The sequence below is a fragment of the Cherax quadricarinatus genome, chromosome 26 (assembly GCF_038502225.1).
Source record: "Cherax quadricarinatus isolate ZL_2023a chromosome 26, ASM3850222v1, whole genome shotgun sequence".
Classification (NCBI taxonomy): Eukaryota; Metazoa; Arthropoda; class Malacostraca; order Decapoda; family Parastacidae; genus Cherax; species Cherax quadricarinatus.
The window spans coordinates 777066-792242 of NC_091317.1; the positions used below are offsets into that span (position 1 = coordinate 777066).

At 43.8% G+C, this 15177-nt stretch overlaps 1 protein-coding gene across 1 annotated transcript in view; it reads right to left on the reverse strand.

Annotated features, from left to right (window-relative positions):
- LOC128691570 (uncharacterized) overlaps window positions 1-15177 on the reverse strand; it is a 44213-nt gene that overhangs the window by 11514 nt on the left and 17522 nt on the right. Inside the window, exons 2-3 of the mRNA XM_070088723.1 lie at window positions 975-1306; window positions 286-548 (exon numbers count right to left, since the gene is read on the reverse strand). Coding sequence (XP_069944824.1) covers window positions 286-548; window positions 975-1139 — 428 coding nt within the window. The 5' untranslated portion in view covers window positions 1140-1306. The remainder of the gene's footprint in view (window positions 1-285; window positions 549-974; window positions 1307-15177) is intronic.

Here is a 15177-nt window from a genome sequence, read left to right on the forward strand (position 1 = left end):
GAGGATTCGAACCCATGTCGTTTTGGCCCACCTCATGGTGAGCGGAAATCACACATGACGCATGTCGCCTCATGAAATTAGCTCAAAGGCACCACACCACCGTATGTCCTCAGATGACGGTAAAACACCAAGCTCTGCTGGGTGCATCATTCTTGTAGGATTGCGTGGTCAAATGGGTTAGACCGTCATGTGTGATATTCGCTCTCCTTAAAAGTTTTGTTCTCTAAAGCTATGTTTACAATTGTTTTTTTATTTTTATATACAGAACAGCAGACTTATACTCACTCAGCTATTACGAAGAGAGCTTGATTAACGTCCTCAGGTGTGATGGGCTGAGACGAGGAGAGCCACAACACCTGAGCAGTGTTACCAGTGCCCAGAATCAGTGGTGTTGCTGAAAACATTTCTATGTTGCTCACTGGTCTCAACCAGCCTCCAGGTTCAGCCACTACCTTCCTGGGCTCAGTCTCCTCCTCCAAGTTACGGGAGTCATGCTGCTGGTGACTTCTGGCTGCCCAGTAGGTGGTGAGAAAGTGGTAGGCGATCAGCTGTGATGGAGTAGAGATTCCATATATGGAAAGGTTAATGAAGGCTGGTTGCATCTGTATGTCCATTCTCGCGAAAAATAGGTTGCAAGAGAATGAGTACGACATGATGTTTTTTTTGCAAAATTTACTTAATATCGTCACGGAATATGAAAGATACGAGTTTGACGCACAGGATGCCATACTATAAAGCATTATAGTTGAGTTACTTTAAATATTAAATATTACTGAGTGCGAAAATAAGTTACTGAATGGATTTAGAAAGGAAGACGGCGATAGATGACTCCACCTCTCCAGAGTCAATAATATTAATCTTAAGCCTGTTTAACTTACAAGTATTTAAGAAAAATAACTCAATACTGTAATGCTGAAAAGGAGTTTATTTATATATCATGAATGAAAGAACTAGCTTCTTAACCGTGAACTTACCAAGCATAAAATGTTGAATGCCAGAAAAAGCAGTAATATACTTGGGTTTAGGGAAGTCCCGAGTAGGTAGAAATAGGCGTATGTGTGGAGGCCAGCGTGGGTGGTGTCAGCGTTGAGGGTTAGTGAGGAGAGCAGAGATGCTGGATCACTACTATCAGACTCCATCTTTAATGGTCAACAAATCACTGAACAATGGGGCTATGTAACAGGAGTTGTTAACATATATTGCACTTAAATCGTCTCTAGCTGAAAGTTATTTTTTCTTGAAATAAAATCACAGTTAATGAGCACAGTGACGCAAATTGATGTTCTTGAGCAGCTGACTTGGTAACCTGTAAAAGAAAGAAAATGAAGACAACAGGATTTACCAACTGTTTAGTTGTTTACACCAGTGAATTTACACGTTGAGAGCTGCTATCCTATCTTGACTTATTTACAAGCTAAGATCTGTTGTCCTACCTCAGCTCATTTACAGACTAAGAGCTGTTATCCTTCTTGGCTCATTCCAAAGCCCAGTGTAATCTAAGGTATTTCATACTCTCTCCTCCCAGGATTCTACCCACAGTAACATTTTACTGCTAGGCTACAAGGTACAGAGAAACTTACCCAACATCTCCGCCCACCCCAGGATTGAACCCGCTTTAGGTTGAAAGTCTACAGTTTCCGGCTCTGCTACGGTTGAGCTACAGCACCTGTGCCTGCTACAGCTGAGCTACAGCACCTGTGCCTGCTACAGTTGAGCTACAGCACCTGTGCCTGCTACAGCTGAGCTACAGCACCTGTGCCTGCTACAGTTGAGCTACAGCACCTGTGCCTGCTACAGCTGAGCTACAGCACCTGTGCCTGCTACAGCTGAGTTACATGTCCTGGCACTATTACAAATGGGCCTATAGCTCTTGTCCCTGCTACACGGCTACAACTCACTCCCACAATTCCCTCACTCCAACTCGCTCTCACACCCTAAAAACTAACTCACAAACCCCAACAACTCACTCCCACCCTCCTATAATTCACTCCCACATTTCTGCAACACAGTTCCTCGCTCCCACACTTCTACAACTTGCTTCTAAACTCTTACAACTTACTCTCACTCCTACAACTCACTCCCACCCTCCTGCAACTTCTACAGTTCACTCCCATACCCTTACATTTCATTCCCACTGTTAACAATGTAATACTTGTATAGTATTATATAATTGATAGTACCATGTATAGTCATGGTCCCGTGTTATGTTGACGTCACGGGCTCCCCTCCCCCGTCACCCAGATAGCCGTCAGGTAACTCTCACTTTTTGCCAGGACTAGAGACTAGCAGACGCGTTCAAGGCTGGACTCTCCATTCACAATAACGCCTCCCGTAACACCCATCGGTGTTTCCTTCGCTGTTTCCACACTCCTACAACTCCCACACTCCTACAACTCCCACACTCCTACAACTCCCACACTCCTACAACTCCCACACTCCTACAACTCCCACACTCCTACAACTCCCACAACTCCCACACTCCTACAACTCCCACATTCCTACAACTCCCACATTCCTACAACTCCCACACTCCTACAATTCCCACACTCCTACAATTCCCACACTCCTACAACTCCCACACTCCTACAACTCCCACACTCCTACAACTCCCACACTCCTACAACTCCCACACTCCTACAACTCCCACACTCCTACAACTCCCACACTCCTACAACTCCCACACTCCTACAACTCCCACACTCCTACAATTCCCACACTCCTACAACTCCCACATTCCTACAATTCCCACACTCCTACAACTCCCACACTCCTACAACTCCCACACTCTACAATTTCCACACTCCTACAATTCCCACACTCCTACAACTCCTGCACTCCTACAACTCCCACACTCCTACAACCCTCACGCTCCTACAACTCCCACACTCCTACAACTCCCACACTCCTACAACTCACACACTCCTACAACTTCCACACTCCTACAGTTCCCACACTCCTACAATTCCCACACTCCTACAACTCCCACAACTCCCACACTCCTACAATTCCCACACTCCTACAACTCCCATACTCCTACAACTCCCACACTCCTACAACTCCCACACTCCTACAATTCCCACACTCTTACAACTCCCACACTCCTACAACTCCCACACTCCTACAACTCCCACACTCCTACAATTCCCACACTCTTACAACTCCCACACTCCTACAACTCCCACATTCCTACAACTCCCACATTCCTACAACTCCCACACTCCTACAACTCCCACACTCCTACAACTCCCACACTCCTACAACTCCCACAACTCCCACACTCTTACAACTCCCACACTCCTACAATTCCCACACTCCTACAACTCCCACACTCCTACAACTCCCACACTCCTACAACTCCCACACTCCTACAACTCCCACACTCCTACAACTCCCACACTCCTACAACTCCCACACTCCTACAACTCCCACACTCCTACAACTCCCACACTCTTACAACTCCCACACTCCTACAACTCCCACATTCCTACAACCCTCACACTCCTACAACTCCCACATTCCTACAACTCCCACACTCCTACAACTCCCACACTCCTACAACTCCCACACTCCTACAACTCCCACACTCCTACAACTCCCACACTCCTACAACTCCAACACTCCTACAACTCCCACACTCCTACAACTCCCATACTCCTACAACTCCCATACTCCTACAACTCCCACACTCCTACAACTCCCACACTCCTACAACTCCCACACTCCTACAACTCCCATACTCCTACAACTCCCACACTCCTACAACTCCCATACTCCTACAACTCCCACACTCCTACAACTCCCATACTCCTACAACTCCCACACTCCTACAACTCCCACACTCCTACAACTCCCACACTCCTACAACTCCCATACTCCTACAACTCCCACACTCCTACAACTCCCACACTCCTACAACTCCCACACTCCTACAACTCCCACATTTAACATCATGTATTCATCGTTCGGTACATAATGTTTTAAGCCAGATTTACACGTTATTTAGTTTAAGTTTTCCCTCTTAGAATTATAATTAATAGAGGAGGAATTTGTCAGTCACCATATAGAGCCCTTAACTCGCATTTATAGTAATGTATGTAAGACTTTGCGTGTAACTGGTAAGTTGTATGTATGTATGTAGTGTAACTCGTGATTATCTACCTGGAGGGTATTCCGGGGGTCAACGTGCGCACGACCCAGTCCACTAACAGGCCTCCCGGTGGATCAGGGCCTGATCAACTAGACTGTTACTGCTGGCCGCACGCAGTCCAACATACGAACCACAGGCCGACTGATCCGGCACCGACTTTAAGTATCTGTCCAGCTCCCTCTTGAAGGCAGCCAGGGGTCTGTTGGTAATTCCCTTTATGCCTGGTGGGAGGCTGTTGAACAGTCTTGGGCCTCAGATGCTTACTTTGTTTTCTCTTAGTGTACCGATGACGCCCCTACTTTTCATTAGGGGTATTTTGCATCACCTGCCCAGTCTTTTACTTTCGTAGGAAGTGATTTCTGTGTACACATTCGGGACCATTCCTTCTAGGATTTACCAGTGAGTACAAGTCAAGTGCTTCCAATCGTTCCCAGTAGTTAAGGTATTTGACGTAACTTATATGTGCAGTAAGTGTTCTCTGTACACTTTCTAGATCTACAGTTTCACCTGCTATTTTAATGAAAATGTTAATGCACTGCAGTATTCCAGCCAAGGAGAACAAGTTATTTAAAAAGGATCATTGGCTTGGCATCTCTTGTTTTGAACGTTCTCATTATCCATCCTATCATTTTCTTTGCAGAGGCGATAGTGGCACTGTTGTGATCCTTGAAAGTGAGATCCTCAAACATTACCACTCAGACGTCCCTCACTTTACTTTTCCGCTCTATTGTATGATCAGAGTTTGTAGTATATTCAGTTCTAATTATTATCTCCTCCAATTTTCCATAACGGAGTTGTTGGAATTTGTCTTCATTGAACATTATATTGTTTTCCACTACCCAATGGAAAACTTGGTCTATATCTTCTTGGAGGTTAACTGTGTCCTCAATGGATGACAGTCTCATGCAGTTCCTAGTATCATCCGCAAAGGAAGACACGGTGCTATGGATAATATCTCTGTCTGTCTGATATGAGGATGAGGAACAGGATGGGGACAAGTACTGTGCCTTGTGGAACAGAACTTTTCACTATGGCAGCTTCCAATTTGACTCTGTTTACCACTACTCTGTGTTCGATTGGTTAGAAAGTTGAAGATCCATCTGCCCACTTTGCCAGTTATTCCTTCAGCACGCATTTTGTGCGCTGTTACACCATGATCGCACTTGTCAAAGGCTTTTGCAAAATCTGTGTATATTACATCTGCATTCTGTTTTTTCTTCCAATGCATCCAAGACCATATCATAGTGATCCAGTAGTTGTGAGAAGCACGAGCGACCCGCTCTGAACCCATGTTGCAATGGATTGTGCAGTTTTTGGGAATCCAAGTGGCTTGCCATCATACTTCTTAGTACTCATTCAAATATTTTTATGATGTGAGACGTTAGAGCTATTGGTCTACAGTTCTCAGCTAATGCTATATTGCCAGAAGGTTATCAGAAGAGAGGTGGAGCACCTAGTAAGGAACGGGCTCATCCATGACAACTAGCAAAGCTTCATGGAAGGGAAATCCTGCGTCACAAACTTACTGATGTTCTACGACAAATTAACAGAAGTAAGACAGGGTAAAGAATGGGTAGACTGCATCTTCCTGGACTGTAAGATGGCTTTCTATACAGTACTACAAAAGAGAATAGTTGAAAAGCTAGAGTAACAGGCAGGAATAGCGGGGAAAGTACTGCATCGGAATACCTGTCAAGAAGGGAATACCTGTCAAGAATGGTTTTGAAAACCGACAAGTTGAAGATTGAGACACTTATGCAACATATGGGAATCTTTATTGAGGAAACGTTTCGCCACACAGTGGCTTCATCAGTCCAATACAAAATAGAAAGGTGTAAGGAGAAGAGGAGTTTAAGGTAATCAGTCCCTCAGCCTGGAGTCGATGTGTTCAGTCCATTAATTTTGTAGAATGTGCAGCATAGAGCCGTAGACGTGGCTTATATACTGTAGTCAGGTGAGGCGAAGCACGAGGAGTGGTACCATCCACTAGTCGAAGTAGGTCTTCGTCCGAAGGTTGTACATTCTACAAGATTGATGGACTGAACACATCGACTCCAGGCTGAGGGATTGATTACCTCAAACTCCTCTTCTTCTTACACCTTTCTATTTTGTATTGGACTGATGAAGCCACTGTGTGGCGAAACGTTTCCTCAATAAAGATTCCCATATGTTGCATAACTGTCTCAATCTTCAACTTGTCGGTTTTCAAAACCATTCATCACAACTGTCAGACACCGCATCATCATGGGATCTTGATATAAAGAATTCTTCAAAACTTGTCCAACCTTTGGACGAAGACCTACTTCAACTAGTGGATGGTACCACTATGACCCCGCCTCCTCCAGTCTTGCTGGTTCATCCTCCCCTCTCTGTCTGGTAGTGTCCCTAACATGTTGATGCACGAGGTTTTCCAGTACCACATCCATCATCTTGCCTCTCCATGTTTCGGGACCCCCAGGTGGCTCCAGGTTTTCCCAGTCTATCTCCCTGTAGTTGAAATCGCCCATAACCAGTAACTTTGCTCTGCTCGAGTGAGCTCTTCTTGCCACCTCAGCTGGTGTGTCCACCATTACTCTGTTGCTCGCTTCATATCCCTCTCTTGACCTCCTGCAGTTCTGTGGTGGATTATACATCACTGCAATGATTACCTTATGTTCCCCAGACTGAAGTGTGTACTCACCTATTTGTACTCACCTATTTGTGGTTGCAGGGGTCGAGTCCTAGCTCCTGGCCCCGCCTCTTCACCGGTTGCTACTAGGCCCTCTCTCTCCCCGCTCCATGAGCTTTATCAAACCTCGTCTTAAAACTGTGTATGGTTCCTGCCTCCACTACGTCATTTTCTAGGCTATTCCACTGCCTTACAACTCTATGACTGAAGAAATACTTCCTACTATCTCTCTGACTCATTTGTGTCTTCAACTTCCAATTGTGGCCTCTTGTTTCTGTGTCCCCTCCCTGGAACATCCTGTCTTTGTCCACCTTGTCTATTCCACGCAGTATTTTATATGTCGTTATCATGTCTCCCCTGACCCTCCTGTCCTCCAGTGTGGTCAGGCCGATTTCCCTTAATCTTTCTTCATAGGACATTCCCCTTAGCTCTGTAACTAACCTTGTCGCAAACCTTTGTACTTTCTCTAGTTTCTTGACGTGCTTTATCAAGTGCGGGTTCCAAACAGGTGCTGCATACTCCAGTATGGGCCTGACATACACGGTGTACAGTGTCTTGAATGATTCCTTACTAAGGTATCGGAATGCTGTTCTCAGGTTTGCCAGGCGCCCATATGCTGCAGCAGTTATCTGATTGATGTGTGCTTCCGGAGACATGCTCGGTCTTATACTCACCCCAAGATCTTTCTCCTTGAGTGAGGTTTGCAGTCTTTGGCCACCTAGCCTATACTCTGTCTGTGGTCTTCTGTGCCCCTCCCCCATCTTCATGACTTTGCATTTGGCAGGATTAAATTCGAGAAGCCATTTGCTGGACCAGGTGTCCAGTCTGTCCAGGTCTCTTTGAAGTCCTGCCTGGTCCTCATCAGATTTAATTCTCCTCATTAACTTCACATCATCTGCAAACAGGGACACTTCTGAGTCTAACCCTTCCGTCATGTCGTTCACATATACCAAAAATAGCACTGGTCCTAGGACCGACCCCTGTGGGACCCAGCTCGTCACAGGTGCCCACTGTGATACATCATTACGTACCATGACTCGTTGTTGCCTCCCTGTCAGGTATTCTCTGATCCACTGCAGTGCCCTTCCTGTTATATGCGCCTGATGCTCTAGCTTCTGCACTAATCTCTTGTGAGGAACTGTGTCAAAGGCCTTCTTGCAGTCCAAGAAGATGCAATCAACCCACCCCTCTCTCTCTTGTCTTACTTCTGTTATTTTATCATAAAACTCCAGAAGGTTTGTGACACAGGATTTGCCTTCTGTGAATCCGTGCTGGTTGGCATTTATACTCCTGTTCCGTTCCAGGTGCTCCACCACTCTCCTCCTGATAATCTTCTCCATAATTTTGCATACTATACACGTCAATGACACAGGTCTATAGTTTAGTGCCTCTTTTCTGTCTCCTTTTTTAAAAATGGGAACTACATTTGCCATCTTCCATACCTCAGGTAGTTGCCCAGTTTCCAGGGATGTGTTGAAGATTGTGGTAAGTGGCACGCACAACATATCTGCTCCCTCTCTAAGGACCCACGGGGAGATGTTGTCTGGTCCCATTGCCTTTGAGGTATCGATGTCCCTTAGCAGTTTCCTCTCCTCCTCCTCATCTGTATGTATGTCGTCCAACACTTGTTGGTGTATTCCTTGCTGGTGTCCCCATCTGGTCTGTCCCCCCAGAGTCCTTCCTGTCTCTACTGTAAATACTTACTTAAATCTCGTGTTGAGCTCCTCACATACCTCTTGATCGTTTCTTGTGAGTTCTCCACCTTCTTTCCTCAGCCTTATCACCTGGTCCTTGACTGTTGTCTTCCTCCTAATGTGGCTATACAGCAGTTTCGGGTCAGATTTGACTTTCGATGCTATGTCGTTTTCATACTGTCGCTGGGCCTCCCTCCTTATCTGTGCATACTCGTTTCTGGCTCTTCTACTCTTCTTCTCTGTTGCACTTAGTTTTTGCCTCCCTACACCTTCGGGTAAACCAAGGACTCGTTTTGGTCTTCCTATTATTTCCGTTTCCCTTGGGAACAAAACTTTCCTCTGCCTCCTTGCACTTTGTTGCCACATATTCCATCATCTCGTTTACTGATTTTCCTACCATTTCTCTGTCCCACTGAACCTCCTGCAGGAAGTTTCTCATACCTGTGTAGTCCCCCCTTTTATAGTTTGGCCTGTCCCCTTCAGTACCTGTTACCTTCTCCACTTGTAACTCTACTATATAGTCAAAACTCAGAACCACATGATCGCTAGCTCCAAGGGGCCTCTCATAAGTGATGTCCTCAATGTCTGAACTGCTCAGGGTGAACACAAGATCCAGTCTTGCTGGCTCATCCTCCCCTCTCTCTCTGGTTGTGTCCCTGACATGTTGATGCATGAGGTTTTCAAGTACCACATCCATCATCTTGGCTCTCCATGTTTCGGGACCCCCATGTGGCTCCAGGTTTTCCCAGTCGATCTCCCTGTGGTTGAAATCGCCCATTACCAGTAACTTTGCTCTGCTCGAGTGAGCTCTTCTTGCCACCTCAGCCAGTGTGTCCACCATCACCCTGTTGTTTTCTTCGTACTCCTCTCTTGGCCTCCTGCAGTTCTGTGGTGGGTTGTACATCACTCCAATGACTACCTTATGTTCTCCGGACTGAATTGTACCTACAATGTAGTCTCTTTCTCCAATCATGTCCATGCATGTGTGTGTGTATACACACACACGAGTATGTTATAAGAATAGTTCACCACTGATGAAGTTACAGAGGCAGAGGTCCCACTAGTGATGTCTTGACCACTGTTGCCTTAACACTGATGCGTTCTCAGGACAAGGACAAGTGTTTCCGGGCGTGGGTCTTAGTCAGATGATGACCCGCCTTTGGAGCTTTGGTCATCTGACCGAGGCCTTCCGCTGGCTTACCGGTCCACCACTTTAAAAATAAAGGTCATTTTATAACCATTTAAAAATTGGTGCGCCCTCGTCCTGTACTCGCATTTATAAGCCATACCGTGATGACTGACCTTTCCCTGTTGGTTATGACTGGCTGCTGTAGCTTAATTCTATCTTACCTCGCCTGTTTTTCTGCAGTTTTTTCCTATTTTTGGTGGTTCCTGCGTCTTAGCTCCTGCGGTTGAGACGTATGGGCATGTCTTGGCTAGGAGCGGGTGGGACGCATGGGCAAGACTCTTTACACCTGTAGCACATGCACACCTAGAAGCCAGTACATGCCTGGGTGTTACTCCACTGTTGTGGATGGTACCCTGAAATAAGCTGAGGTAACGTAACATCCTTCAGTAGTCTTAGAAAAAGATATCCTAAGGGTTTGACGCACAGTATACTATAGAGCCATTTTAAGTCCTTTCATTAAGTAAATTACATTTATTAGACGTGATATTTGCATTTATACTAAAATAGAACGGTTTGAGAACTTGAAGATCCCTCACTCCACATCACAGAGATACGAACCACGCAGAATGTAGCGTCGACTTCAGGCCCTAAGGCCACTATTCCCGCTTCTGGCAATGTCACGCCATTAAAGCCCACAGGTTACTGTAAAGTTTTTATTTGCGTAAAAAAACTTAGACCCATTATTGGCAATGACTACCGAAACCTATATATCACTGTGGGTCAAAGATTTTCTTGGGTCCCTGGACCCCAAGGGGTTCATGTTAAAAATTTGTAGGCCATGGTGGGCTGTGAAAATTTGTAAGAAGACCCTTGTTTTTGAAAAATACATATGGAAAAGGAAATGTTGAAAGTGAACAATGAGAAAGTGCCAAACTAAACTTTTGAGGAATTTAGTTTCTAGGGTTTAATTCTGCTGGTTGAGGACGAAGACCAACATTATATTATTAACCGCAATATAACTAAAACGAGAAATAAGGAGAAAAATATTTAAGATTTAGTCACTCTTGATACTGACGTCGAAAATACAGTGCTAGTCACGGCATTATGCTGGGTGAGAGCCCCGGCATAATGCCGTGACGAAAATCAAAGGCCTACCATACAGGGAGTCTTTTTTCGTCAGTGCAATATGCCGGGTAGCAGCCGTGAGCATGACGTCACGGCCTGCCGCCACACTCCACAGTGACTCCTCAGTGCTCAAGTGGCTGCCCCATCTTTTGTTTGGTGTTCCCTTTGGTTTTTGGGCAATACATGTTTGGTTATGGGTAAAAGGAAGCCTTTAACACCTGAAACTATAACTCAAATCATAGGGCTTTACAAAGCTGGGCACCAGACGAAAGAAATAGTGGAAAATGTTGGCGTGTGTGAGAGTTCAGTGAGGAACTGGGTGCAGCATTTCAAGGCTGATGGTGGTGTCGAGTTACTGTCTGCCAAAAATCTGCCTGACCTCTCGAAGACATCTGTTCGTACTTTAATTGTGTTAAAGAAGCAGTTAGAGAGTACACCTAAGATAACTGCTAGAGAATTGAAAGAAAAGAACCCACATCTTCTCTCAGAGGTATCTGTAAGAACTGTTAATAGATGTGTGTCAGAACTGGGCTACAGTAGTCACCGCCAGAGGTAGTGACACACTAGATCCACGCTACACCTGTGGGACCACCAAACACCCCAGACTTGCTCATGGTTTTGGGGTGTTTCAGTGCTCGGAGTGTTGGTGAGCTCATTGTGCTTCTCAAAAACTAGTATACGAACCAGTATAACTACCTGGACTTACCGAGCGACAATTTACCTTAGATTTTTGACAAGTGTGAGGCTACGGTTTTTATGCAGGATGGCGCACCGAGTCATACCACCAAATCTGTAGTTCACTTGCTTACGGACTGTGAAGAGAGATTCTTTAATGACTGGCCAGGCAATTCCCCAGACCTAAACCCTATTGAGAACATCTGGTCAATAGTGAAATAAAATTTACTGGGCATGGATATCAGTTCCATCCCACGGCTGGAGGCCGCTCTACATGAAGCATGGAATAATATACCTCCCCAAACCCTCAAGAACTTGTGTGAGAGTCTTCCTACATGCCTGAGGGACGTGATTAAGCGTAAAGGACGCAGCACCAAGTATTAAAACCTCAGTAAGTGTGCGATTATATATATTATAATCTTTCATGATATGTGTTTGTGTTTTGGTACATCTGTGGGGGGGGAGCGGCATAATGCCATGACTAGCACTGTAAGTTACTGAATAGATCAATTTAGAAAGGAAGACGATAGATGGGACCCACCTTACCAGAGAGTCGATAATATTTTAAACTTATTCTACCTACAAGTTGTTTCAAAAAAAGCTTAATGCTATAGGGTTCAATAGATTAATTATGCTTTCGTAAAGTGAAGTGGCAATGAAACTCAAAAATGTTAAAAGTTTTAATATGTTAAGTGATGTGGACTAACTCCTCATCATTATAAAATTTAGAATATTAAACTTCCTTGATAAAATAGTTGCAGAAGTGAAATCTGAATAGATAAAATCTAACATAGAATGAAAATTTAGATATTGTCATTTAATACCACAGCTAAATCAACAATAAAATTTGTGTATTATAAGTCACGGGAAGGATGGAGAGACCACACTGTTGCGCGCTGGAAATAGTTCACCACAATGTAATATTTAGATACGCTCAGGGAAAGTGATTCTCACTTAATATTATATCACGAAGATCTTCACTAATAGCTAAAATGAAGCTGTTCGGCTTTATATTTTTATCTGTCACTACAGTACATGGAACTATAATTATTATTTCTATTATTATTATTATTATTAGAATTGTAAATAGGTAGGATCGATTTATTTTATGATGTGAACAACCCTAATGGAAAACCATCACGTCAAATACTGTTAACTGGTTTAAGCTCTAGCTTACGTGGGCTGGGTCACGTGATCCAACCTCATGTCAGGTTAACAGTCAAGCAATCTGCTCCCTGGTCCAGCCCTGAGTAGAGAGAATACATCTCTCCTCTCGTTGCTTGGTCAAGTTTCGCAGTTTCGCAATTCTTTGAGAATAAGAGTTTCGGGTGACTCTGAAGTTTACTCGGTGCATTGTTGGAGAACTGAGTTATTCCTAGTCTCGTTCAGTTGTGCAGTCTTTGGACGAATATATCTTTCAGACATTTGTTATTTGTCTATTTTTCCCTTTATTATAGGAGATAGATCTCGTACATAACTACGTTTAGACGTAGTTGGCAGTAATAGTGTCTAGCCACTATTTGACTTTCTATAGAAAAGTCTTCAGCGACGGTCATTATTCCATTTCATTGTTGCTAACTTAAAAAAGATAATCATACAATCTCTTGGATTGAACTGGACATTTAGGAACATTATTTGAAATTTCTTATGATCTGTCAATATGTATGTAAAGTGATATTCCTAGTGAAATTGTGTTTAAAACTTATATGTAAATTTATTATCTTGACTTAAAGAAATCGTACCTACAATATTAAGGTAATGAAATACGTTGTATTTAATGTATAAAGAGAAGAACAGTGTTGTGATTAAACACTATTACTGAATATCGTATATTTTTCTGTTGAACTTTGTTTCCTACTGAAAATTACACCATTACCCATATTCAAAAGAAAAACAAGGATTAATGGTGTTCCAATACCTTGTTGCTAATAAGGGACGATCTAGTTACAGGCTAACTACTACCTGAGCTACTTCATAGAACCCCCAAGATAAAATTTAAATATTTTTTAAATCCCTTACTCGCAACAAACACCCGCATTAATAGGCGTCCAGGAGGTGGCCAGAGAATGCAGTCAGTATGATTATTCTGTTAGCTACAGTGTTGAAATTTAGTGTTACATTGATAAACCTGATTTCACGTGCCTGGGACTGACGTACGTGTTCATTCGCTGTAGTGTATTGACTGACTAATCTCGGGGAATAAAACAGAGATACTCAACAGAAGTCTTCCTCGACAGAGGCACAGTTCGTCAGATTCAGTTGCATGATGGGTCTCTTGTTGAATATGCAAGCAGATACAGGTATCTAGGCTTTGAGGTTGCACTACTTGGACCTGTTGTAACGAGACTGTCGCCAATACAAAGAAAGGCGGAGAGTTGTGGCTGGGTTTCATCCCAGGTATGGTGCTAATTTTAAAATTGTGAAAGTGATGTATCTTGCTTATATTATATCACTGATTATGCGGTGCCACTACTTGCACTGTCTGACTGGAAGCTTGGAGGGCTGGAAAAACTGCAAAACGAAGCAATGAGGATCATCCTAGGATGCCCTCGTACTGCCAAAATTTTAAGTATGCGGAAAGAACTTAATATTTCAAGCATTAGAGATAGTGTTACTGAAAGAAATATCCTTATTGGGGTCAATATGCTTAGGTTAGCCCATTTAAACCCCTGCACAGAAGACCTCCAAACTTTCCTCAGCACTGGTAAACATTCTTCCAGATGGATCGATATTACAAAAGTATTTTTTAAAGATGGTAAGTTTTACTCATTTTGTAATAAAGAGTTCGGAATACATATGTACACATTAAAATCAATTAATCTTTAATATTATATAAAAACAATCTTTGGTCTAGGAGGTATTTAAAATATATCTACATGTTACAATAATAAATTATTAGCATCTCAAAATAATATATATATATCTATGCTAAAATAATAAATTATAAAAAACATTTGTATAATAATAAATCATAATCAACTGCGTTTCTCACGACACTTATCCGAGTTGTGACGCTCTTTCTCCACCGTGTCAATTGACACCCTTTTCTCCGTGTAATACACACTTTCGCAACCGTGTCACACTTGACACCCTTGTCTCTGCGTCACACTACCCGCATAGCGTCTTTGTCGAGGCCAGTCACATGACACTATTCAGTGTACACTACAACCAGGCCATCTTCAGTGTCACACGACACCCTTTTCTTCTCAGTGTTCCACTACGGTCCTGTAGCATATCTCAGTGTTCCACTCCATCATACTTCCCTAAGTGTCACACTACGGTCCTGGCCCAGTTCAGTGTAACACTCCAACCTTTTCTTCATGTAATGTCCCACTAAACAGTATCAGATGACTCCGGCCCACAGTTGACAAGCGTAGGCGGTGAGTCCGCAGACATCACCGGCAGTCCTGTAAATACTCTCCAAAGCCGGTTGACACCGCAAGGTGGTCCGGTGCAGCGCACACTATGTTGCAAGCTCACTGAATGCGGCCGTCAGATAACCGAGACCAACAGACTCAGTGAGCTGCGGTGAGCGCTTCTTCTAAAACCAGTAGAAGCCAGTAGAATACTCTACTGCCAGTAGATGTGTACCATTATGTGTTCAGGTACCTACTGCTTCTAAGGCCAGTAGATGTGTACCATTAGGTGTTCAGGTACCTACTGCTTAGATGCGTACCGTGAGGTGTTCAGGTACTTGATGCTACTAAGGCCAGTAGAAGTGTACCGTGAGGTGCTCAGG